The 27,122-nt window shown below is 42.5% G+C and overlaps 2 protein-coding genes across 4 annotated transcripts in view; both read left to right on the forward strand.

Annotated features, from left to right (window-relative positions):
* Nucleotides 1-3,899: 3,899 nt before the first annotated feature.
* LOC142378112 (uncharacterized) lies at nt 3,900-20,087 on the forward strand. Its single transcript, XM_075462341.1, has 17 exons — nt 3,900-3,948; nt 8,295-8,453; nt 8,690-8,808; nt 8,902-9,082; nt 11,276-11,590; nt 12,059-12,352; nt 13,538-13,662; nt 14,473-14,631; nt 14,734-14,787; nt 15,126-15,222; nt 15,358-15,480; nt 15,769-15,941; nt 18,053-18,150; nt 18,855-18,982; nt 19,243-19,423; nt 19,550-19,697; nt 20,013-20,087. The coding sequence occupies exons 1-17, from the start codon at nt 3,900-3,902 to the stop codon at nt 20,085-20,087; spliced, it is 2,478 nt and encodes an 825-aa protein (XP_075318456.1).
* Nucleotides 20,088-22,951: 2,864 nt separating this feature from the next.
* rbfox2 (RNA binding fox-1 homolog 2) overlaps nt 22,952-27,122 on the forward strand; it is a 38,057-nt gene continuing 33,886 nt past the window's right edge. For all 3 annotated transcript variants that reach the window (XM_075462734.1, XM_075462735.1, XM_075462737.1), the window contains exon 1: nt 22,952-24,045. In XM_075462734.1, the coding sequence (XP_075318849.1) occupies nt 23,794-24,045 (252 nt within the window). In that variant the 5' untranslated portion in view covers nt 22,952-23,793. The remainder of the gene's footprint in view (nt 24,046-27,122) is intronic.

Here is a 27,122-nt window from a genome sequence, read left to right on the forward strand (position 1 = left end):
AAATTTGCATCTGAACAAACCGCAAAACCTCTGGAACGATGTCCTTTGGACAGATGAGATAAAAGTGGATATGTTTGGTCTTAATTCACACAACACCATGTTTGGTAAAAAAAAAATAAAAAAAAAATTAACCTCATACTATACTGTCAAGCATGGTGGCGGAGGGGTGATGATTTGGGCTTGTTTTGAAGCTACAGAACTGCACCTTTCAGTCAATATGCCTTTTGTGTTTGCCTTTCAAGACAGGACAGATGCGTCTTTGTTGTGTAATGTCGAAGTGTGAAAGCACAGAGGTAGCACTGCCGGTCAAAGTTGATCCGCTGCTGATGTGTCTCTGAGCAAGGGGTGAAATGAGCTGTGTGGGCAAGGCGGCATCGCTGAACATGCCAGTCAAACCGTCAGTGCTGTCATAACTCACCTGATTCCGTTACACTGGCATAATGTTTGTAAGCACACACCCATACAGGGCTGAGCCACCTCTGTCTGACGTGTAAATTACTAAGGAGGACTAGCTGCAGGTTAACAGGGACGTCTTTTTTGTGCCAATTAGCTTCAATCAACGTATTTTAAAAGGGATACTGAGTTGATCATACCCTCCTCTGTATACCAAAGCACAGTGAGGTCAAATGTGAGGCAAGCTGTCTAACAGCGTAGGCCTGGCTAGGATCAGATTAGGCAGCTGGACAATAGCCGCATTCGGACAGAGCCGTTCTAAGAACGGTCCTCCTCGAATTTCGTTCTGATAACTGTCCTTCCCCAGCGGAACTGTTTCAGTTTGCATTGACACATGAGTCGGGACCAGGTCGGGACTGATGCGACGCAACCGTCTGCGTCAGTGACGTGTTACTTTAGCGCCACATTCAACAACAAAACAAAACCTGCGAAAAATAATGAGAGAAGAAAAAAACACCACAAAGAAGCTAACATGGAGAGCGGGGAGGCCATCGTGTTCATGGTCTGCATGATGGTGATATTAATCATGGACGATCACATCAGGCGTCTAACATGGAGGCTGGAAGAGCTCACAGAGAGAGTCAGGAGACGAAGGATGGAGCGCAGGCCATACTTTTTGGTTTCATGAAGGAAGGAGAGCAGAGCACCGCAGACAAAGGAGACCAGGTGTCAGTTTAACTTATTAAACACGCGCCGGTTGTGTCTGTGTCGTATCAGGAAACATTTCAGCCGTGACAGCATGACATGGGGCGGAGCTACCGACCACCAAACACCTCCGTCAGATGTGTTCCTATAGAACCCTGAAAAGACCCAGCTGAGGAGAAGGAGCTAAAGTGGTTATAGGAACTGAGGGCCGTGGTCCCGAGTTCCTGTATGTGCGAATGCGGGAGAAACTGGCCCCGTGGATTAAAAGGTTATAAGAACTGCCAAAGGTTCCTACAGTGTGAATGTGGTTATTGAAGCACACCATCAAATATACATCAGGAAGGCTGAAAAGGAAAAGAATCAAGGTGTTGCATTGTCCCAGTCAAAGTCCAGACCACAACCCCATTAAAATAATGTGGTGGGACTTTAAGAAAGCTTTGCATAGATGAATACCCACAAACTATTAATAATGTGAAGCAATACTGGAAAGAAAAGTGGACCAAAACTCTGTGAGACTGGTAATTTCATACAGCAAATTATTTCTATTCTATTGACTTTTATTGCCACTGAAGTTGGTTCTAAAAACTACTGGATTATGGGTTGTACTTTGTGCGTGTTATGTACCTTTTTCACACGGCTGCATATATCTCGCCACGGTTTCCTGCGCTCTCAACTGTGCAGTTCTATCATTTATTTATTGGTTTTTAATGTTATCTTTTGTGTATTTTCAAAAATTGCGCTGACACATGCCCTAGCCTGAGCCTCCATGGTAAATTTATTTGCAGTATTCTTTAATGATCTCATAAGTTGGCAATAAAATACTTTTTTCCCCTTCCTATACCAGCTTTTGTGACATAGGGACAAACGGAAAAATAACGGAAAAATAAATGTCAGTGATGAATGTCACTGACAGCTGTGAAAAACAGGAAGGGGTCTACTAGCATCTTCAGTTAACCTTTCATATTACAACCATAAACTGTCCCATTTTAAATGGATATTGTCAGGCAGCTATTACTATTTTCTGGGCCAAAATAATACCATGTTATTAGGGAATTACAGTGCACATCTATTGAAGCTTTTCATCACCTGTCTTGAATGAAAGAGAGCAAAAGTGCTGGATTTTTTTCTAATTTCAACAGGGCAACTTCAGAGAAGAGCTTACAGTATATATATCCCCCAGCCTGTGATCTAAGTAGATCTGTAGCTGCCAGCTACAATGGCTGCTTCCTCCTGCAGGAGTTGGAATGAGGACAGAGACTACGGGTCCAGTCGAATAGTCTTGTTTTGCATAACTGTCCTGACTGAGTGAAAAGACCAGAACAAGTTAGCCGACAAGTAACAGATGCTGAGAAGAGGATCTCCGATGCGTCCTTAATGATCTCCTTTAGCATAGAATACCCTGGACAATCCTTTATGAGAAAGGAAATAATCCTGTCCCATAACTCCTTGCAGCCGCAACTTTTAAAGCAACGCTCGATTATTTTCATGCTAACTGTGATTCATGTGTACAAATATGAGTGCGAGTAGCCTAAAACAACACAAAATTACCCATTTTTCTTTTCTTTTTCAGTTAAGAACTTGAATGATAAAGTATTTTGCAAGATGACCTCTTATATGATATATATAGCAATATTTTTATGTAAAACTTTGATAAGACTGCAATAGACGAAGTATCTAAAGCACTTTTTGTAAAATGCTTTTTTCAGTGCTGCAGAAGTGTGGTCGAATTCTCATTGCTGCATGGTTGTCTTTTCCTATGTCCTTAAGAATGTTTCCAACCATCTTCCTTTAACCTCATGACGTTTTCCACAAGTTCAAGGAAAAGAGCTTTGGAAAAGATTACTATTTTTTTTACCATTTTTACCACCTGACCTCTAATTACCTCCTTTACTCTTTCAGCGACCCACACTCATTTCTCAACAATTCAGATTCCCTTAGCCCGAGTAGACTAAATACCCAGTCGGCACAGCTCGTGTCTAACTTAAGAGGATGTAAGAGATTGTCCTCCCCAAAACATGCCCGTGGGTCATCTGTACATGCATGTCAGTGTACCTAGAACTGCATTCAAGGAATATTAACCGAATATGTGAATAGCATCCATATGGGTGACTTTTGCATTGTAAAAAGAATATATGTAGCCTTACCATAACTGTTTTCTAACCCCAAACAAGTAATGTTATTGCCTAAATCTAACCAACGTGATGTTAAAGACATATTCAGTAGTGAACAAAGGTTGGTCAGTCATGCATTGATCTTGCGCTCATGCTCCATAAAGGCACATAGCTCAAGGCGCTGGGCACAAGACAAGATTCTCAGTCACCCAATGCTTTAACGCTCGACAGCAGGCCGAGCTGATGGCTGGCATTGTAGCAACAGTTGATCACAAGATCAGACACGAGTCAAACTCTCCTCCTTTGTGGGAAGCTTCTTGCATTTTCTTGTACGACAGCATCACAGATGAACTCGCAGCTTGTGAATGTTCAGCAGAACTCTTCAGCTTAACAACAATCCCGCCAATCATGAAAGAGAGGAGGAGGGAGAGACTGTAATGCACAGAATCTGTGCTCTTTAAGTGCCACCGAGTCAACTCCTGGCACACTTGACTCCAAGACCAACACCCGCTCACCTTTGTCAGCAACCTCTCCTTGGAACTAACCTAAAGTAAACCTGGGTTACTGGCACACAGAATCTTTAGCATTCGGGTTGATTTGTGGTTGAATGAACATGCCTGATGTCTCATAAATTCTTTGACTCTTTTGACCAGGTCACCCTCAGCCTCTGAGTTTGTAGGACTGTGCATGATGTCCAAGAGGTATCTTGATTTGAAGGAGGTCTTAAATCAGTCCATAGGTATCCCTCCACCCTAGACCTAATTTCTGACATTTTGTCCCCATTAAAAAGGTAGTAGCAGGGGAAAAAATGTATTAAGCTACTGACAATGGGTATAATCCCTCTGTCCTTGCATCTCATACCTCCCGCCCATTTTGGAATTGCTGGAAGGCGCCATTGTTTTCATCCTTTATGAATACATTTGTGTTTGTGCACCTTGGTGACTTCCGTATCTTCTTCACGTCTGTGCTGGCAAATGTGGGCCGTGTAAGCAGATTTCTACAGGGGCTCTTGGAGAATTTGGTCCAAATCGGGATTAAAATGGACGTTTTACTTCCCAGAGGTTTAATATTTGGTTTTGGTTTCAAAATGTGGTTTAATCCTCTTTGAGTGCAGCAATTCAATGTTACATTTCAACCCTAGATTGTGAATAAAAGAACATGGGAGACGTTTTAACGTCACCCACTGGATTGTGAATTGCTGCTTTCAGGTTCGTTCTCTCTCTCTCTCATATATATATATATATATATATATATATATATATATATATATATATATACACACACACACACACACACACACATATAAACTGATGACAGTAGTCTGAATTTCTAATAGTTAGGGCTGGTAATCAAATCAAACGTAGCAATTCGAGTACTGTATCACCTTATTGTTGCCGATGTTGTTTCAATTTGAAATTTTGTTCACAATTCCATTAAGTGATTAGATTAACTGGCAAGACAATGATTGCCAGATTGTCAATGAAAATAATCATTAATAAAAAGTCTACGGTGCGCCCTGTAGATCACTGAACACAAATGTTTCCTACGGTGTGAATACCTTTCCGACGAACTCCGTGTGACTGAGCAATGCTGACTGGGTGCTGATAGAGCAATTAGTGTAAGTCTCTGTTTTTATTGAAGTGGCGCTGAGATGAAAATCATTTGAGAGCTGCGTTATTGTCAGAGGGTGTGGGAACTGGAGGAGGCGTTTTCTCCTGGCAGAAATTCAAAGCCATTACGCCTGACCCCTGATGGTTTCTCATATCACAGTGAATAGTGAGTGGATGCTGAGCAGCGCTGGCTCCCCTTGTGTGTCACTAGTGTGTCTGTGGAGTTTTCTATTCCAGTCACAACATGAGGGGCCTCTGCGGAACGCACAGTCTAATATCCATTTTCCAGCGGGTGTCCAGAGGAGAAACATTATACAGGACCCGATTTAAAATGGTCACATCTTTTAGGAATAAATGCTGACTACTTTGGGTCTAGCTTCCAGTGCTGTGCTTGGACTTTCAAAATTAGAACCCCAGCCTTTTGAAAATGGGGCTGCGAATAAAGATTACTCTGATTATTGATTCATTTTCATCAGTGATCTCTGTGATGAATCTATCCATCATTTGGCCTTACAAGTGTCTGAAAATGACGGAAAATGACAGTTTACCAAAAAAAGGGGGAAATATATATATTTTTAAAAATCAGAGCACAACACATGATTATCATGTTAACAGTTATAAAAAGGATTACTTTTTCCTCCGGCCGAAGCATAAAAAAACCCCAATATACTGCATACACCACGTATCTTTACAGATGAAATATCTGCCAATGTGGACCTCACTCCTGAGTTCCCAGCTCTGCTTGATTCCTACTGAGCTAACAAAATGTAGCACACAAGACTGAGTGAGAGAGCCTTCCCACTACACACTGTGCTCTCTTCTATGTTTTTACATTTTTTCAAGGATACATGCTTCTGTCCCCCCCTCCCCTTCTCGTTGATTTAAATGCGGTGTGACAAAACGTCAATGGATAACACCCTTCCTGTTCAACTGGCCACCTCACAGCCATCTGGAACTGACGATTGATGGCAACTGGTTCAAATCCTGCCTCGGCTGTTCTGTGTGGAGTTTGCATGTCCGCCGTGTGCATGCGTCGGTTCTCTCTGGATACTCTGGTTTCCTCCCATCTTAGATTAGGTTAACTGGTGATTCTAAAATGACGAAAGGGAAATTCACCATCAGTGAAGGGGGCAGGTGGGTGGGATTTTTCACCTGGTCTTTGGGCCATAAAAGGTGTGTCTCAGTCTGTTGGGACTGATCTGCATCTCGGTTTAAAGCGAGCGTGACCCCGACTGCAGCGCTATTGGGGCCCCTGGGTGTCAGACCGATTCAGAAATGACCTCTTTGTCTGATGACTGAGCTCTAGGAAAAAACAATCAACTGTGTACGCTTCATTTTTGTTTGCACCCTTTTAAAAGAGAGCTCTTTCCCTTTAAAAAACTACCTGACATTACAATAAGAAGAAATCTATTACCACAGATGGCTGTGCAGGACTTTGGTTCAAGAGGTTCTCAGATTAATAGCACCAGGGACCCTAAAAACACAATAACCAAGAAACACTATCCTGTCTCTCCTTCTGATTGTCCTTTCATCCGTCACCGTCTTGTCTCACAAACTAAACAGTGGTCTATAACTGCAACATCTGGCCAAAATGTTTGAGATCCAAAGTATAATCTACGGCAAATCAGTGTTTTTTTCCAGCTTCTTCCTAAGGATACTCATCGGACTTGCAGGATAAAAGAAATATTTTTCTCAAAAGTATACGTGGAATTCCCCTTTGAGTAAAATGGTGAAAGATTACACTGATGTCCACTTATGGAAAATAAAGCAAAGTCAAAAAGAAAGCGTCCAGGTCCAAACAGGATAGCTTTTGAAGTTTGTGGAGCTACAGAAAAATGACCAGCAACCATTCACACATTCAGCTGATCACCTAATTAACTTCTTCTGCATACATGTCAAATGCCATTAATATTTAAATTGACTAAAATGACGTCATTTGATGATGGAAGAAAGATTCTGAGGCTTTCTTTCAAGTAAAACTACTAAGAGTAGAAAAGCACCCAAAGTAATAGCTATGCAATCAAAATGGTTTTTAAAAAAATAAAAAATAAATAAATTATTTAACAAACATCTCTCGTCAGACGTCATTCATTGATATTCACTGGAGCTAAATGTTTCCATATCCGTTTGATTAGAACTCTCAGTGTGTTCTGTTTTTATCTGCTTTTCTCTCATGACAACTTGTTTTTGTTTTACAGTGATCCACCATCACGTTGCTTTATCTCGGTCAACAAACACCTCAAACAGTATTCAAGGAAAAGATGCTGCATCTTATTTGAAACGAACTGGTTGGTATCTTACATTTTAAAAATATATATCAAACGGCTATGAAACAAGCATTTAGGTGCTGCTTTCTTTTTTTTTTTTTTTTCCGCTGAGCACCTAAATGATAAAAGTGTTCAAACTAACTGCTATAGAAGTTAAAAGTTCTAGGAAAACTCGAGATGTAGCCTACTTCCATTTTATAATTAAGTTGCTTCATGGCTACATTTCACCCTACCTGTAGACTGCCAGGGAGCGACATGACCACTGATAAAACTGAAAATGTAGACAGACGAATGTCGGCACTGTATTTCTCAAATTTCCCATTTTTGTTCCCCTTTCGTTTCCCTCCATTTGGCCACTTGCTGCTTTTTAATTGGCTCATTCTTAATGGCTCTTCATTAATAGCCTCAAGTGCAGGTGGACCCCTTTATGCGCGTGGTAGCGAAGAGGCGACAACCAAACAGCGATGTCTTCCATCGTTAAAACAGCCATGCGTTTATTTTTATTAGTGACAACCGCTCATTTTCACTCATTTCACGTTTGTAGTTCAAAAAGTGTAAGACCGCGGTCGGGTGACTCGACTTCGTACCGAATCCAAGAGTCTGCGTCGACTTTTCGGGCAAGAGCTGACCAAGAGAAGCACCGACCGCAGGGCCAGCAGCGCTCGGTTGAACAGGTTTCTTGCCCCTCTACACGCAAATGCACTCAGTTACGTCCCCTCCAGCTTCGGCCAGACTCCGCTTCCAACCCCAGAGAGCAACTCCTACATATCAGCGAATTAAACCTGAAAGCTGGCATCAACTCTACGCTTTGGGTCATTGGTAATGTGAGCGTGGACCGAGGGTCCTCGGCTCCAGCCCCTGAAGATGGGTATCAAGCGGATTTTACAGGTTAACAGGGGGAACGCTACCGACTCCATCTTGTTTTGTTTGTTGGTTTTTCACAGGTGTTGACATGTAATCTTCTTGAACTGTTTAGTGCTAATGTGTTTTTTTGTTGTTGTTGTTGTTGTTTTTTCCTCATAAATTGTCTGGAATCATGTTGCATGAACGTTTATTGCATTTGAAAGTTGAAATATGACTGAAGTAAAATCTGAACCGAACTGGTTTGGTGGTCCAGTTGCATTCTGTATAATTAATATATATATATAAGTTCCCTCAGGTGATAGACCTAGAGCAGTCGATGTTCACATTGTTCTTTTCTCCTCTAGGTTTTCCTGAAGTTCAGAGGAAGGTTGTGGCCCTATCATCTGACCCTGGTCCACGTTTCTCTGCGTTGGAGGCTATGCACCCTTTGGTGAAGTGCGATAAGAATGACATGACCTTCACTGCTTCTGGCCAAGGATTGTCATACCTGTTGGTGGACAGAGGTAAGCTTATCGGATGCCTCTCTTTGAAGTGGAATTGGTGTTTGGGACTGGTAATGTTAGGGTGTAGTTCAACACCCACAAATGCAGTGTGCAAATTGGAGATCGGCTCTTCTTGCAGAAAAAATTCTGAATCTTGTATTCTTTCACCTCTTGCCAGAATGCTAAATACGATTTGTAATCCGAACGAGTCAAATCCTCACGTTTTTGGTGATTTAACCAACATTTTGTCTCGACAGAGGGAGCCTCTCCCATCTCTGTTTTCCAGTTACCTCAATACTGTGGTTACTCCGTGAAGGCAACATGGAGTAACCTGGAGATGATAGTGCCATATGATGGCTGCTTCATAACCCAAGAGGTACCAGCAGCATCTTTGCTATCATTTCACTCCTTTATGTCACACCTGTGCCCATTTGTAACCAACTTGTTTAATTTTTTTTTTCTCTGTCAGAATGGCAATTATGTGCTGCATATGCTGTGGTTGGGCAGCCTTTTGAAGATGTCCTGCCCGATAATGGCCGCAGCTTCTCCTTTGTCGCCCCCGTCTTCTCCTTCAGTCTTCTGCTCCCCCGACGGCATGGCGGTGCAGATACGTGTTCAGAAGCAGGGTGTACCAGTGCTGGGAGTCCTCGGTATGTCGGCTTCACTGATGGCTCAGCATCTGCGCTTTTGGCTGTATGCGCTGCACCTAATTCTGACATGTAACACATTCCACAGGAGCTGCAGTGTGCATTTCCTGAATAATTACATTTTTACATACAAAAAGGTCATGAGTTTAGTTCAAATCCTATAGCCACTGTTGATGGCCTGCGGGTTATTTGCTCAGAGATAGTTTGAAGTTGACAATGTTACAATTAAAAGTTTTAATTTCAGTGCCTGTTATGAACTGAAAAGAAAAGCTTTATTCATTCATAAGGTAAATTCTATAAGTTTATATGCCTATTTTTCAGAGCTGGATCATCCAAATAATTTTTTTGAATGAAAGTAGTTGTACTTTCATTCTTGCAAAATGAGGAAAACCAGATATTTTGTCCACCAGATATGAATTTCTCACACCACAAAGAGGGCTTTAAGACTTTGTTTTGACAAATGAATCGGCTACAGTTGGTATAAATGCTGTCGGTGGGGAATTTAGCTTTTTGCATGACAAAAGAAGCAAATGCTCCGACACAGTTCTTTAAACTGGAGATTTGTTTGCATTGAGCTGTTGCTGAGTTTCCGAGGAGTTCACTACATACAGTAAACCTCTCCATGAGTTAACAGGTAAAATCAGGTGAAGATTTACCCTTTTGTTATATAATTTATTTGCATATTGGTAAATAAATAGTTTTTCCCAGGTGAAGCTCTTTCAGAGAAATTTGATGTCTGAACTTTAAACTCATTCCCTGTAATTAGTCCGATTACGGTTCTTTTGAGTAATTTCCCAAAAGAAATTGTGAACTTGAAAGATTGTTGTCAATAGTTTAGAACTGAAGAGGCCTTTATGAAGAGAAGTGAAACTTTTTCAAGAACAAAGAAAATGAATTCCAGCTGGTCTTATTCAAGCTCTGGGGATTGGAAGATTGTTGGCTTGAAATGTGATTTAGTTCAGATGGACTGAGGCGTGTATATTTTTACATCATTGGGTTAATGTTTCAATTTTCTAGTCCAGCTGGGTGGTGACCAAAAGAACGAGGTCGTGTAACTAAAACAAGAAATCTGGAGAATAAGAAGGCACATCTAACCCTGAAGTGCAAATCACAACGGCAAAAGAGAAAACGCAACATTAACCAAAACGGAAAAGGGAGGTACCCTCGGGCGACATGAATCGTCGCTGATTGGACTGGTGGTGGTCCGTCCTTTGAACCGGAAGGACTATGGTTTACATGTTTTCAAAATATGAGCGCTGCTAGTGACAACGTACATGCTGCTATTAAAGAATATTTTGATGCGAATATCCGGTCTTACATCATGCTGCTTTCTCTCGACGTTAACAAAAAGGTATTGACAAGATGTTATTAAACCTTATATGGAGGTTTCTCTCTTGCCATTGTGATTTGCACTTCAGGGCCACCGTATGAAGCTCTACCCATGCTGTTTCCTACCCACAACACAAATGAAGTAATGGTTCAAGGCGACAATAAACCCGAGTGAGACTGGTAGCAGCAGCTTTGTGGACCTCTACTTCTGTAGTTCACGGGGGATTAAGGAGCTACATACAGGATTAAATTCCAGTTAAAAGTCAGTCATTCCTCCTTTAGATTTTAACTCCATAAACTGAGCTTCACTGTTGGTCCAGTCCTGTGTTGTTTTTGTTTTTTTAAACCTTTTTAGATGGTAATGTTAAGAACTGTTGCTGTTAACAAGTATATTTTAGTATAGGGAGACCTGCTGGGTATGCAGTAACTTCAGCTACTTAAATGATGTTCTGAACGAACGAATGTTTCTTTTTTTTTTTTTTCTCCTTATAGTCCGCTTTAACGTTTCATTTAAAAATAAAAAAAGAAGAAAAAACCCTCTGACTGCTAAAGATGAGTGACTGACCGTCGATTGACTTCATAAGAATGACAGTAGTTTATTATCTGTTTTACAGTGAATGGAACTTTGAGCCCGTTTGTGTCTGAACTGTGTGCGTTCCAGGTTGACTCACAACCTCAGGACCATATCTTCATCATTTCCCACAGTGCTCCTTGTATTACTGTTGATGTAAGTTGTCTGATGTAGAAGGGTCGTTGTAGCAGGTGGCTTGTGACAACACTAACTTTTTTTTCTTTCTTTTTTTTGACAGAATGGTCCTCAACTCAAGCTTGTATTTGATCATCAAGAATATGTTCTCTCCTGCCCAGTCATTCCTCAGTTTACCCACACCCACTCTCCGCCTCAGGATCCTCCTTCGTCTCCTGGTGTCCTTCAGCTTCCCCTCAATACTGATCCTGCCAGAACTGTACCCACTTCCCCCCTTTCTACCCCATCTCAAACTCAAAATCAGGAGCAGGCTGCCCAACTTCCAGGCTATCCCTACTACCCATACCCTGGTCTCCAGTACCACCAACTGCCCCAGGTCAACCCTTCTGCCCCACAGTCCTCCCATCCACTTCAGCCCACCATTAGCACCCCTCCAGAGTCCCAGCAGCAGAGGTTCCAGTACCCTTCAGGACCTGGCATGTCGTCTTATGCTTTTAGCAGGCACCTGCGGTATCCTCCTCCTCACAATTATTTAGTGCGAGATCATTTTCCCCATCAATTTCATAAATTATCAAATGGTCCTTCTCCATATAACCCCCATCTTCCATACCATTACATAGCATTGACTCCAACAATACAAAAAGAGCCCAAACTTCCACCAAGTTCTTATCACCCTGAGTACCATCCTCTGGCACCTTATCAACCCACATCCACAGCAACACCAGGTACCCAAGCACCCGCTCCTCTCCCTTCTCCCTCTCCATTAAAACAGCCTACAGGTCCACAGCATCAAACCAGTCCACAGTTTCCTTACTATCCTCAGTGGCCAGTTTTCCACCCTGCTTCACATCCTTCTGCTCCAGCCGGTAATCCCACAGCCAGTACCAGTGGCAGTTCCAGCCAGTCGTATGTCCAAAGTCCCTCTTACTTTCCACTGCCTACAGATCTACCACCTGCCAGAGAGAAGCCTCAGAAACCAGAGGCACCTCAAGACATGTGCCTGTCGTCCAGTGACCCCTCTTGTAGCGATTATCCTTATCATCATATTTTCCACCCACAACACTACGACCAACCCTATCCCTCATTGCCCAGCTATCCGCAGATCCAACCTCCAGTGACAAAAATTCCTTCCACAACCATTCCTTGGCTCGGTCCACAGACTCCCTATCTCCAGTGTCTAAAGGGGAAGCTGGTTGTCTTGCTGCCTTTCGCCGACCCAGATTCCATCCAGGTCAGAGGTGAGTACCTGTGCAACTACAAAACCTCTCTTCCTTCCTTAAGGCCGGCGCACACCTTTACGATGTCATCGTTTGTCGGGTGATCGGCATAACAATTCGGACCGTATTTGACACGCTCGCACGTCCACTGCACACACTTGCGAACCTACGAGTTTTTTGACCGAATGTTATCACATGACCGAAATAGGAAGCCACAAATCATGTGACTTTCAAACTGGAGGCAGCCATGTTTGTGTCGTAGTCGACCAATGTGACTAAGTGCGCTATTCCCATTGGCTGTTTAAATAATCCTGCGCGATGACATCGGAACAGAGACCGCACACACATACGATTGTATTCAGCACAAGGAAATATCAAACATGTTTGATTTGATCCGATGAAACGACAAAATCGTCTGTCGGCTGCTACCGCACACCTTTACGATTCCCATGCGAAGTCATCGGGCCGACAAAATCGTACATGAATCGTAAAGGTGTGCGCCGGTCTTTAGAAGTATAGGCAAGGCAATTTTATTTATAGAGCACAATTCATACACAAGGCAATTCAAAGTTTATTCAAGCTATGCATTTAAAAAAACATGATGTTTAAAATATATAAAGTTACATAAAGTCAACTTGCATATGTTGTTTTTTTAGGTGATGACATGGAAGCATTGCATTATTTGTGCTTATTGCCAATTTGGTGAACAAATTCAAGTTTCAATGTTTTATTTCGTGGGGATTTTCTTTGTGTGTATTTTTGTTTAAGGAGAGTTTTTTTTGGAGACTAGGGTTTTCTGTTTCCTCTGAGGTCTTAAATCCTGCGATGAGGCAGATTGTTTTTTGTTTGTTTTTTTTACTTGTTGACTTTGCCTGATGAGTCTCTCAAGTTTCTAGAAGGAGTGCCCTTGAGCATCTTTTCAGAGATTGCTGTTCCTCTTTTTATGGAGGAAAACTTACACATTAGTCATAGCTGAGTATTTTCATTTTGAAGCTGTTTCATTTGAAATATTATGCCCTCTAGAAATCAGTTTATCTTCTGCTCATTGAAACTGTCCCATTAGCAGAAGTTTGGATTATTTTTTTTTTTTTAAGTCACTTTATATGGTAACTTGCTCTAGGACACTCTTTCTGAATAACTTAGAATTTTAAAATGTGTAGATTTTGATACTGCTGTCCAAGATCTAACAACCACAGTTTGTTTCAGACCACCTAAAAACCTGGCTGCTCCTGTCCAGCGTGTCTCAGCTTTGTGGGTACATGCTGCAGAGGACTACTGGCCATGGGGTAATCCTCCTCTCTCCTCTGCCTGCCTGCCACAGCCAGTTACAAGTGAGGCTCCCCATGACTCTTGTCTGTTCGCTGCCTGTGCATGTTTACATAGATTCTTTATTTATGCCTTTTTGTGTGTGGTTACGCAAACGTTTACATTCCTGACTGCCGGGACCACTCTTCACTTTAATCCTTATGACAGTACCCATGATGAAAATGCAAAGCAACTCTTTATTTAAATAATGCAACTTGCAACAACTGCACTTAATAAATGCATAGAAGTGCAGAATTGTACCGGTATTTAATTTGTTAGACTTTTGGTTTAAGTTCTATAGTTTGTTGTGATTTGATTTTTTTTTTTTTTTTTTTTTTTTTTTTTTTTTTTTTTTTTTTTTTTTTTTTTTTTTTTCCCGCTATTCCGAGTAAACAAAATTCTGGATGCGATGCTAAAAATCTCTTTGCATATAATGTCCAACACCATTTAGAGCAAATTATTTTGGGCTGCTGGGGCTGGCAGTTTGTACAGCTGGATGTGGGACTACAGCACTTTACACCAGAAGTCTCCCTTGTTCATAGAAAACACCGACGAGCACTTTTTCTTTTTAGGATGGATCCCATTAAGAATAAGAGGCATTTGTGCAGCTTTCATCTGTGCAGGGTGGATTGATTATTTATTTTTTTCTGTTTGTGCAGCCATGCTGATGAGAACGCAATGTTTTTGTGAGATGAGCTCAATTCAGACTTTATTTTAAATGTGGTAGCAAAAAAAAAAACATGCTTGGTTGTTCTTATGTATTGATTTTTCTTCCTTGCTAGCCTCCAGCGAGCATTTCCTTACCCATAAGGTATTGGGACCTCTCCATTTGGCAGAATAAGACCTGGGACCTGCGATGCCCTTATCAAAGTGTAGCTGAAACTCCTGCACCAGCCGTCCCGTCCATTTCTCCGCCCTCACCAAGCACCACCAAAGACGAGATCAGCCCGTTTGTCACAAGGACCAAAGTCTTCTGCTTCTCCCAGCAGATGACTGTACTGCTCCCCCCCGGTCCCGTTTCAGAAATAGCAGTTAAAGGTGTGTCTCTACTGGTCTGCGATGGTTTATGTGTTCCAGGTGCATATGGTTGCTATCAGTTCCGCATGAGTCCAGATGGCTCAGCGACTGATGTGCAGCGGGGCGAGGTAGAAGTGAGTTTGGGTTTTCATTTTGACAGAAGAATTTCTCTTTCTGTGTTTTAAAAGCTGTGATTGTGTACTTTCAAGTCTTTCAAAAATAATTTTTTGAAATTGAACATCTGTATTTTATTAGACATCAAGGGGAACCAGGTGAACCTCCTTGAAGCCCCAAAAGACTGTGGGTATTATGCAGATGTTGGCAAAGATGGCAAAATCAATTTGATTCTCCAGTTACATTCACACTGTCATATGAGTGTGCAGGCAAGTATTGACTCCAAATTTCACAGTAATCATATGACCTTTTTGGTTTTTTGTACCTTTAACTCTTATATCGATGCTTTCCTCATAAGGGCGCCAACTATGTCATCACCGTCATCTACATGACAGAAAGTGGAAGAAAGGAGGCTCATGTTTCCTGTCCAGTTGTGATTCCGAGGTCTGAGAATGGTAGATACTTTTTTTTTTTTTTTGTGTTTGCTTGTTTGTTTACTTCTCTGGAAGGCTGCTCAATTTGCCAAAGGCTGTTTTCTCAAGTTCAGTTATATTAACTGTAGCTCTGACATTTGTCATGCTACCCCTCAGAGTGCAACCTTCATAGCGAATACCGTCTCCCCTGTGGATCCAGCTCTGTATCCCAGACACAGTGCCTCTCCATGGGCTGCTGCTTCGACAAGCACCCCCCTGCCTGCTACTACCCCATGGATGGTGAGCAGCACTCTATGTCCCTACTGGCATTTTTACGCCACTTAGTTAAATACAGTTGAGCTGTTTTGCGTGCAGAAATGTAAGAACTACAGCTGCTGGATGTGTGAAGAAGCATATTCAGAGCCAGCACAGCGTGATTGGAGCTGGCAGTGACGCAGAATGTGAAAAGGCTTAAAGAAACCTTGGGTCTCATTATCAATTGCCTCCTGAGATTTGACCTTTTGTTCATTTGACCTTTTCATAATTGTGGATGTGTATCTGTTTGTGTGTGTTTGTGTCCCCCTCCAGAGTGCACTATTGACCGCCGCATGATCTTCTACGTGCCCGCCTCCCTCACAGACCCCCCTCTTTCCCCTGGTCTGCTAGTTGCTGCCAACAACTCGACCTGCAAACCTCAGAAAGCGACCTCTGAGTATGCATTGTTCAATATCCCAATGGATGGCTGTGGGACACGCCGAGTGGTGAGATTTACCTGTGTCATGAAAACATGACACAAAATACTGAGAAGTTGAATAGGACAATATACAATGTAAGAACACAGTGTTTCCCACACATAGACTAATTCGTGGCGGTGCGCCACAGATTAAACACCGGCCGCCACATATTGCGTTTCGTTATTATTTTTTTTTAACGCTATTTAAAAAATACTCGTATTCGTTAAGCTGCATTTCCTTTCCCTGCTCTACCTCCGTCTCTCTGTCCCTCGCGTCTCTCTCGCATAGCCTACACACACACACAGCCCCTCCCCTCCGTGCTTCCCTGGAAGCGTGGAAGCTTACTAGCTTAGATTAGCTCTATAGCTCTGGCTCAACCGAAAGAAGACTGCTGGCGAAATTCACGAAAGGTTGGTATCACGTGCACCTTTATAAAATCACACATTAAAAAGTCCTATAAAAATATTTTATATTTTGAATACAATGTTGTCCCGACCCGACCCATAGCAAACAAGCGATTACGCCTTCTTTATAAAGTTAACTAGTCGCAAGTTTGTCGTTTAAAAAAAAAAAAATGTAGTTGGGTTGTCGAGGTCAAAACACTATCAGCTGTGAATCAAATAAAGTAGTTTTTTTAAACTCTTACACTGAATGTTTGCTGCTTCAATCCAGATGAGTATTGAAAAATATTTTCCGCGATTGAAAAAGAGACGTGCGTGTTGATGAGGACCAGCCTGAACCGGAGGTATCAGTCTGAAACAGAGCTGAACAGTCCGACCAGTGTAATTAGCTATGTTATTAATTTGTTTACAATGAAGTTGTGAAAATCTGCAGATAAGCCGCACCTGTGTCACCCACCCAGGTGTCACACATCCTTACGTCCCCCATAATTTTCCTTGATGGAGAAATTATCCAGGTTCTTAACTCCCAATGTGACATATATGTCACATTACAGATCTCTGACAGTGGGGGGTGGTATTTTGGATAAAAATTCTGAAATGGGTTCTATGTGGTCTGTTTAGTCTGTGTTATAACCCCCTTAATTTTAATTTAAGTAGAAATGGGTCTGGGTTCTTATGGGTTAATACAATAAAGTTCTGTGTGACCAATTATTAACGAAGGAATTATTTTGAAGAATTTTTTTACCCCCCCCCCCCCCCGGCCCACCACCACCACACATTGCCTTCACATCTGTGGGAAACACTGAAGAACAACATGTTTGGATCCTCTGGGCTGTCTGATTCAGTTGATTTAAGGATAATGAATTCCTTGTTTGTCTTAAATCACAAGACAAATGAACAGATCTTGCATTTATTTCCTGTATGGCGAAAGACTGATACATTCCTGATCATAAATTATGTTATTTATGTGTTATTGTGATTTATATTGGGAAAATCAGAAGAGCAGCTCTTTCTAATGTGACTGAGACTGTTGATGCAGAGCGCCATCACACCATTGGTAAGAAAAATCTATCATCTGCTACGTAGACATATGACTGTAGGGTAGCAGTGCATTAACTTCTTGTTAAAAAGATGAATATGCATTTAAGTGTCCAGTGGTGCACAGACTATGAAGCCTGGTCAGCAGAGTCGGAGGCATAGTCAGATTGTACAAGCTGAGGAAATCCAGGGGGTGTGTTATGCTGTGGTAGTGTTTAGGTTCACTTGGAGGGAGCAATCACTTCAAATCAGTACAGAGATGTTTTGAGTGATCACCTTAAACTTTTGATGAAGCATTTCTACTGCGTTGAGTGGTCTCTACCAAGGTGATGATGACCCTGTCCATATTTGCCAGGAAAGCTCATTCGTCGTATTCGTTGCCCTTTTTTTTTTTCCCCCCTTGGGTGAATGGAAATGTGGTCTTTGTCTGTTTCAAGTAAGATTAGATGAGCATTTTGGGGATTCTAAATGAAAAATAACATGGCGTGACAAACAAGCTCTTTCTGGACCAAAGCGGCACAGTAAACTCGTTTGACTGACGCTCTATTAATCACTGACTCTTCGGTTCTTCAGATACTTGTTTGTCATGATCCTCAGAAACCTATAGAATATCTCCTGTTTTAACCCCTGTAAACAAACAAAGTCTTGTATTTGGTCGTGTCTACATACAGAATTGCATTTCTACTTCTGTCTTAACAGGTGGTGTCGAAGACTGTTGTTTATATGGTGGAGATTACCAACGTGATACAAACAGTCGGCCTCAACTATGGCATCATCACAAGGGATTCTCCTGTCAGGTCAGCTCATGTTCCTGCCTGTTAAGTTACCCACAGTGTTCACAGCAAGCGCCTGCACTGTGTCACAGCTCCATCAGAGCTGCCAGAGATGATCAGCCTCTGTTGGAACTGATGTGGGTGTTCCCTCTTTGGTCCTTGAATTGCACATTCCTAGCTTTAGTCTGCGGTTCTGTTTTTGCTGTGTAGGTTTTTGTTTTAGATATGCTGTGTTGTGCTCATCACAATGAAGTTTATTTGCTGCAGAAAGCTTCTTTTTTTTTATGCTCTCTACATGTTCTGACAAACCAAAATAGAGGTTAATGACAGGAACTGCTGTGAGTGAGACTGTAGTGTCTGTTGAAATAATGGGTACAAATTCACAGGTAAAAAGTGTTGGAATCTTCAAACGGTCACAAATGTCTGTTCAGTGAAACATGAACACTGCTGGCAAAACAAATGTGAACTCTGAATGAAGCTGCTCACAGCAGATGCTTCCCCTGAACTAATTCCAGTGCACACTGAGGGAGTATTGGATGTAGATGTTTGGTTCATTTAAACAATGAGTGGGAGCTGAAGTGAAAGGAATGATGGAGGCAACTCTGTTGCAAGTCGAGCTCTGTTTTTACATTCAGACAACAAATGAGGGCAGAAATGACAATGAACTAAATTCTAAAGTCGCTGTAGTTTTTTGTATTGTTGTGCTTTCAGTCTCCTGTCATTTTCAGGCTGCTGGTGGAGTGCAGGTATGTGCCAGGAACGTCTCTGAGTGTGAGCTATGTGGTTAAAACGCCCACCTTGGGTCCAGAAATTCACACTCAAGGTGTGTTTGGAGTCCAGCTCAGGATTGCCAAAGGTAGATGATCTTCTTTTTTTTTTTTTTTTTTTTCTCAATATCTAAGGAATTAAGTTAAATCAAATTTACATTTGTTTCTGAGACACCAAAGTTTTGCTGGTTGGGAAGTCAGGCTAACAAACCTAATAAAGGCCAAATTCTCTATCAGTATCTGATTATTAAGCACTTTAAAAAAAAAAAAAATGTATATAGTTTTTGATTATGTAAAATGTAATTTAACAAAACTGTTTTTTCTCTTCTGATACACCCAACTGCATTAGATGCGCACTACAATAGCTACTACCCACAGTATCACCAGCCTCTGCACATGTTGCTGGGGAAACCTCTCCATCTTGAAGTGCGGCTCCTCAACTCCCCAGATCCCAGTTTGGTGCTGCTGGTGCACTTCTGTGTTGCCTACCCTCGCTCTGGAAAAGCTGTGTGGGTGCTTCTTTACAACGGGTATGTCAGAACATCCACTGTGTGAGCACAACACACAAACTGAAGAGGTGGCTGCAGATGGCACTTAAACTGCCATTGTTCTGTGCACACATGAATGTGGCTCGTGAATTTGATATTACTCTGTAGGTGTCCAAACCCCTTGGATCCGGAACCACCAAAGACGGTGCTGGCTTACCCTAAACCAGCACCTTCTCCTCAGAGTCAGACACGCCGCTTCACCATCAGCACCTTCCAGTTCCTGCCTGATGGTGAGTTCCAGGACATGGATGAAGAGGTAAGGCTGGGCAGAGACATTTGAGGTTAATCAGTAATGTTTTGGAAATACTTTGTTTATATGCTTTTATTGTTTTTATTATCTTTTTGATTGATGTCCTCTCTAGTCTGCGGGGTCTCGACTAGAGGTCCGTCTGGAAACAGGCCTATATCTACTTTTTATTTAGATCTAATACTTGACATGATTTATGATGAGACCTGTGAAGAGACCATTTCATAAGCTACAGATTTCAGCCAGTACCCTGCAGCTGTTGTCATAGTACACTTCACACTCGACACTGCATAAATGGCTGCTTTACTTGTTCCTCCCTCTCAGGTCTACTTCATGTGTTCAACTGAAATCTGCTCGCCCCGCGATGGGCCTTGTGTTGAGGGATGCTTTGGCCACTGACGGTGAGGAAACGGAGTTATCTGTCAGATTATTCTCAACACCATAATTAGGGCTGGTAGAAGCCACAAAAACCCTCGCTAATGATTCTCATTTCCACCCTCCTACTCACTAAAAACAGCCTGAGAGTTGGTCATAGCTACAGTTCCATATGACAGCAGGAGAATGTTTAAGTAATGAGAGGTCTGAATAATTTATTAAGACTGATCCATTTCCTGTTTTCTCAGTTGCAACATGGAGGGTGCTTGAATTTTATCAAGATGATTTGGTAAGTCGACGAATGTGTTGAACTTCTGCTTATGTCACAGAATGATATCTTTATTCTGACCATATCTTATCATCTCTTTTCCTGGATTCAGATCACTCATTTAACCACCAATAAAAACTCTTAAATAACAATGATGGGGTTTTTGTGGTTTTTGTTCCTCACCCTGGAGCCATTAGGTTTGTTTTTTGTTTTTTTTTGTAAAAAAGAAGGTTGCATCAAAAAGTAAGCTGTAGCTTTCTTTGCATGGACATATAGCTAATGTGGAATGAACTGAACAAGTCTCAGTTCTGTTTTCTTGAACTTTCTTTCACACCATTTAATACATACATATTTGATCAAAGTATGTTGGACACTTTGGGTGTTGGCAGTTTGCACTGAGTGAGGCAAAATGAGGTAAAACGCATCCATGTGGTCGCTGCACCTCAAACACAATTCTGAATATTTTCTCCCAAGCTTAATTACTTTGTTGCAATTAACCACAACAAATGCAGCACCGTAAGCCAATATTTGATGAAATGTACCTATAAAGACAGGACTTCGACATCCATGCAAGAGATTTCTGATTTTTGGAATAAAACTAGCCAATCAAAATCTACGACTTGCACCTGTGGTGTGATGTCACTGAGCTTACAATATGGAGAACAGCTGTGAGCAGCTGTTGTCTGCCATGTGTGATCATGCAAACTGATGGCTTGGTTGAAAGTAGCAATAGAACTCTCCACATTGAGCAGGATTTCTTCTTTGGTTTAACTGGAAGACAACAAAACCCAACATTGCAGGAACAGGCCCTTATTGGAGTGTGTTACATCTGATCCGTTTGGCTGCAAAAGTGATGTTAAACTGCTAGTCGTGATGCCATAGGTGGTGTTTCATCAGCATTGTTCAATGTAAACTTAATTCAATTTTGCAAAAATATTTATGCTAACTTAATTTATTTTATTTTTTTAGAAAGAGTTGAGGAACATAGAGGGAGCTAGAAATGGCAGTTGGCAGCATATGTAATGCAGGTTATGCCACGACCTTCTGATGATACGACACGCTCTAGTTTATTTTCTCTAAGCCATTTAATGGAAATGTGCCAGATTTGCATTCTCGGTGAGGCTAACTTTTGAGACGTCACAAAGTATGCATACACAAACATGGTTTGTGGTGTCAAAATATAGTCTGTGCAATCTTGACTGTTAAAAACATTTTCATGGTCAAAATGCATGGTTGCCCTGGGGCACTTTAATGCGTTCTGAATGGCAAAGATGATGCAAACTGCTCAAAAATTGAAAAGGAAAAAAAAAAAGTTTCAGAATAACAACCAAACTCATACTGCTCCAAGAGACTGTTTACAAAAGAGACTTTTGGCTCATAAACATGAGAGTCCACGTATGTGTAAGTGGACAATAGACTGCAAGAAATGAGGACATCACTCAAAATTCATGAAGATGTAATTGTCTCACCCTGTAATTTTGGGCAGCAGATGTTTGGCGATAATGTGCAGATACCGCTGTGACATTTTTGTTTTAGCTAAATATGGCACAGTAATTGTTGTTTATAATTCTTGACTGGAGGGGCCACAAGAAAGCGGGGATATCCATTTATCAAGGCACTTCCACACCTTTGCTGCTACACACAAAGGCTGCTGGCATTTAGTTTACAGTAGCAACAAACTCCTTCATTACAGCTTAACCTCACAATAAATATGTACACTTTGTTTTCTTTTTATTGTGGAGTTTATTTAACCATAAACACAGGATGATTATTTTTATTTTTATTTTTTTTGACAATCCCATGCATAAAGTCCACCCAGTTGTGGACCTAAAATCTTAGGCCTTTTCTAATAAAGAGCTTAGGACATACATCAATGTGTTTAAGTCCTTCTGGGGTGCTGTCACGTGCATTTTGAATGCAAAAAGCATATTCTCTAAAAAGCTGCCTTGTGGGGAAAAAAAATAAAGAAAAAGAATTAAAAAATAAAGCCTCGCCAGGGTAATTAGAAGCAATTACACCGTGTGCGCCCAGCAAATAGCCACTTTACTATCCGCTTCTTACGGTACCCTTTGACCACTGGGTGTCATCCAAGCAATAAAAATGCCAGCACGGAACATGAGGCGCTTCATGCTGCATGACTCACAGCTGGGCTTGTGTGGAGACCTTGGCCTGGGCATTTGGTTGTGTAATGAGTTAGGCATGAAATCTTGCAGAGGAGCCCACCCCTTTAATATTGAGCCATGTAATATGACACCATTGAACGGCACGGAGATCCATATGAACTGGGACTCTGTGCTGGAGAACTGCGCACACGTAGAAATGCGAGGAGGAAATGGGGCATTTGGTTTAAAGGTTTGGGGGGGGGGGGGGGGTGACTGTAAGGAGCCTGGCAGTCTCTCTGGGCTATCCCCGCTTCCTCTCGCAAACACACGCGCACGCAGTGTTCACACACCTCCCCTCGGTGAAATGTATGGAAGCACTGCGGCACACTGCGTGTATTTGCAGGCTGCATGGCTGCCTGGCTCAGCGTTCAAAGGCAGAGCGGAAGATAGGAGGAGGGGAATGACTACAGCAAGAGAGTGGGAGGAGGAGGAGGAGGGAGGGAGGACAGTTTCCTTTCTGTAACACACACGCTACATGAACACACCGCCGGGAAAACGGAGAGAGGGAAGAAAATAATAACCGAGAGAGGGAGAAGGAATCACCGCAGCCCCTCAGTCCGTCCGTGCGTCCGTGCGTCCTTTCCCATGTTTTTTTTCTTTTTTTCAGGGGGGGAGAGCGTTTTTTTTCCTTTAAACACAGACTTGCGGACTAACATGGGAAGAAAGAGCTCCTGAGGAGGATTGACTTTCAGTGAACCTCTTCTCTGTGGTGCAAAGCCTGTGGCTAACAGGGAGGGAAAAGGCGACAGGGAAGACATGTTGAGAGGGTTTTCGTCTTGAGGTTGCGGTAGGGTTTGGATGTTGCGCTTTTAAAACACTCGGCTCTCGCAGTGGTGGGGAAAAAAAACAAAAAAACCCAGGGCAAATGGAAACTGACTGGTAGACTGAGCTCAGGAGCCATTGTTGGGATCGGTATTTGTCCAATTGGTTTTGTTATGATCAGAAATAACGTAGGCCTCGCAGTAAATACATATACGGTCAACAGACAGGGGGCTACTTAGCTTTAAATCAACCTGACAATCCTGTTTGTGTTCTCTGGGACTGTGTTTGGAAGTGAAAGGACAGCGGCGTTTATGAGCTAATTGTTGTTGACGAAAACATTTACAGATAGACCAACTCTTTAGGGGGGGGTAGGGGGCTATACAAAGGCCCAGTAAAAACAGTGAAGGCAACTTAAAAAAAAAAAAAAACGCATACTAAGACCTTTTTTAAATCCTCCACCGACTGGCTTTAAGCACAGAGGTGCTGGCGATTAGCCCCATTTTTAGCTAATAAAAAGGGAACAAAAGAAGATTTTTAAATGTTAATGTCGACCGACGTTGCGTCCATCATGCTGCCCGTGTCCCGGGCTCTCTTAGACCGGGATAGAGAGCTGGAAACCATGGCCGGGGTGCACCCCAACCCGGGTGGCGCTCCTGCTGCTGTCCGGGGCATGAAGCGCGGAGACCCGGAGCCCGACGGACAGACAGCGGCCGCTCTCGTGGACTCCACCGGGGCAGAGTGCAAGCGACCCCGCATCGACGGCTCGGGAGGAATCAGCGAGGTTGGCCAGGTGAGGAGGGGGAGTCTTTGTTCAATTCCAGCAAAGCAGACGCGACTCAACTCAAGCGTGGTGGTCTTATAAGTGCATTCCGGCTCTTCTATAGTCATTCCATGTTTGTGTTTTAGTTGCATTTTGTCACTGTTTATTTGTCCAAGTGATCGTGGCCGACACTGTAGCTGTTGTCCTGGCTGCAGCTGAAGGCCTCCATATATCCTGCTCTGCCCAAGCAGCTGGGCAGTAAATACCAACACATTTCACAGCTGCAAATGACTAACACACGAGTTGACTTTCAAGATGGAGCTGGAGTAGTAACAATGTACTAATCAGTTTCCATTCTGCAGCTCAGACACTTACTGTCTGTGAGGGCCTGGTTTTAGTATTCCTGTCTGTGTTAACGTGCTTCACTGTGTTCTAACATGCTACTCAGACATTGTTACTTTAAAAACTGCCCTAAAGCATCCGCTTGGTTGATTGGTATCATACACAAAGCTCCAGCACAGGGGAGAATGTAAACAAACCTGACCTTTCATTGCATAGGCCTGTGCTAAATGACGTTCAGTTTGTAGGTTTGCAATCAGAACACATGTCAGTGTTTGCCTATTTGATTTTAAAAGGGGGGAGAGCAGGCTGCATTGTGGGTATTTGAGGTAAACCAAAGACCTCCAGCTTGATTCGGGTTCTTGTCAGACCGTAGCTTGACTAATCAATCTAATTATATTGATCCTCAGGCCCCTGTTTTAATCAAAGTTACAGACCTTTGTTTTGAATTACCATCTCTTCCTTTCCATAAATGTGTTGTTCTTTCCCCTTAGTGGTTGAAAAATGGTCATATCTCGTTGTTAATAGAGCATCTCATGAGGACAGGGGGATACTCAGGATATCATTAGAGTGGATTATGTGGGGTGAAGCACTCCGCTGGAAGACAGAAAGCCATTTCTCCATCGCTGAAAGAGCCAGTAATGGAGCTGAAGTGGCCTGTTTGCTCCTGTTCGGGAAACTAAATGGCCGGCTTTACTTTGCCATGCTGTCCGGGAGTGCTGACAGACGGGCTCCGAAACGTAATGCACTTAAAAACACATGTGAATGGAAGAGTGTTTGTGTGGGAGAGAGACGCTCGGATCAATTGCTTCACCCTCTAAAACGTATTGAACCGACTGGACGGTCCGGAAATGAGAGTGGGGAAAGATGCCTCAACCAGTCCCAATCTCTCAGTGCAGGAACAGATTTGCCCTATCGCTGGCAGTAAAGAGGCTTTGTTTCCAGCTTATGGGATCACCTCTCAAACTGGCGGGAGAGGGGGTGTATAACCACCCTGATCTGAGATTCTTCTTTAAGTCAAAAGGCTTATAGGACACACCTACATACACAGATGATAAGAATTAGAGATGAGCTGATGGAAGGTTGATTATCAACGACTGAAGCAGACATAACAACAGTGCAGATTTAAAAACCAAAATGCATGCATTGTTTGAATGAGCTGTTGTTTTTGAAGGCTCAACTTTGAAATGGGCAGAGCGTTTTTTTTTCATGACTTCTGACGTTTTATACACTAAAAAATTAACCAGTCCATCAATTAAGGATGAGAATGGGTGTCAGTTCAAGCCTGACACTCCAGAATAACTCCCCCAAAATAGATTGTTGTGGGGGTTTTTTTTCTGCTGTGGTCTGCGCCTCACAGAACAATCCCCATGCACTCCCACTGTTTTTTTATTTCTCTAACCCGGTGACACTGTTAATGTTCTGGAGTTAAATTTGAGTGGAGTGACGTGCAGTTTTCCAACTCTTTTTGAATGACTTTCCAAGAAACGTCTATTAAATTGCAGACAAGCACGTCTGTGAAACTAACCGTAAAAGGTTGGAAAATGTTACCGCAGTCAGTACCCTGACTCGCAGGAGGCACAGAGTCTCCCTTCCTTAATCCCGTCCGTCCTTGGTTTAACGAAGGAAAACTCTGTTGCTGACAACACGGCAAGAGTTGAACTGTGACCTGCATGCGAGGGCAGCGCAGCGGGGTGTGGTTGTGGAAGAGAGCGATCCATTTGCACCACCGCAGCCTAATAATGGCATCCTTTCCCATTTGGTTATCGACACTGCTGTTTTTCTCATTATGGTGTGATGTCATCACAGTGCAGGGGAGGAAACGCTCTGTTGAGTCAGATCTGCCAAGTTTTAGCAGGGCAACAAAGCGTTGGTAAATCAGTGCAGCATGTAGGAGAGGACTGAACGCTCGGCTAACGCAGGCGAATAAAGCCGGTGGAAGAAAAAGAGGCTGAGTGCTTTCAGTCGTTTGGTGCTGCTGACGCTGCGCTTATAATCCAACAGTATGGATTTTATATTAATATTCTGCTCACACCACCAACTTTCACGGCACACGATCAATCTACTTGGTATTCCTGTGAAGTATCGGGGGAAGTCCTGTTCTCTTTTTTTTCTTTCTTTCAGGAAGACAGGGTTTTTATAACAACACCCCACGTCTTCACATCTTCAGCTCCAGTCAGATTAAGGAGGAATGTTGAGAGGAGGTTGTCTGCTTTATTATCCATCCGGCCTGCTGCTGAGCGGCCCGTGTTTTGTTGTCACTCCACGTAGGAACCGGGGCTCTCTCGAACCTAATAAGGGCCTGGCTGGGCTCACGGTGCTCAGGACAAATGACTTGACTAGGACATTAATGTAGGTGGATCACCCCTGAGAGCTTTCATCCCCGGCCCCGGCACTGAAATGGTATGAAAATGTCAGCAAGAAAAATGTACTCGTACAGCCGTGCTGAGAACATTTGTGTATTTTTTTTTTTTCCTTGATAAATTGCCACTAGGAATCTTTTGACTGATGTGCATTTGAGAAGGCCCAACAGTGTTTTTGGGATAGTGTTCTAGGGAAGCACCGATGTGCTTGGAAGGCAGTGATCCTGACATATTAACTTGCAGTTCAGTGTGCTTCTGGTGCACGGTAGTTTATTAATTCTCCCTTATCCAAAAGTACGACATCAGCCTCAGCCTCATTTCTGAGCCAAAATAAAATAATTGTCTTGATATTTAATTTGCTGCATGTCAGTACATGACCCATGTATATTTGTTAATGTGCTGCAC

Source organism: Odontesthes bonariensis, chromosome 4, assembly GCF_027942865.1.
Source record: "Odontesthes bonariensis isolate fOdoBon6 chromosome 4, fOdoBon6.hap1, whole genome shotgun sequence".
In the NCBI taxonomy this organism is placed as follows: Eukaryota; Metazoa; Chordata; class Actinopteri; order Atheriniformes; family Atherinopsidae; genus Odontesthes; species Odontesthes bonariensis.

Excerpts from the sequence above, each read along its gene's own strand:
- LOC142378112 (XM_075462341.1), top strand. The coding sequence starts at position 3,900 with ATGTCCAAGAGGTATCTTGATTTGAAGGAGGTCTTAAATCAGTCCATA. Across the intron at positions 8,454-8,689 it reads ATACCTGTTGGTGGACAGAG|AGGGAGCCTCTCCCATCTCT; the intron begins GTAAGCTTATCG and ends TTGTCTCGACAG. Across the intron at positions 15,223-15,357 it reads GATTCCGAGGTCTGAGAATG|AGTGCAACCTTCATAGCGAA; the intron begins GTAGATACTTTT and ends GCTACCCCTCAG.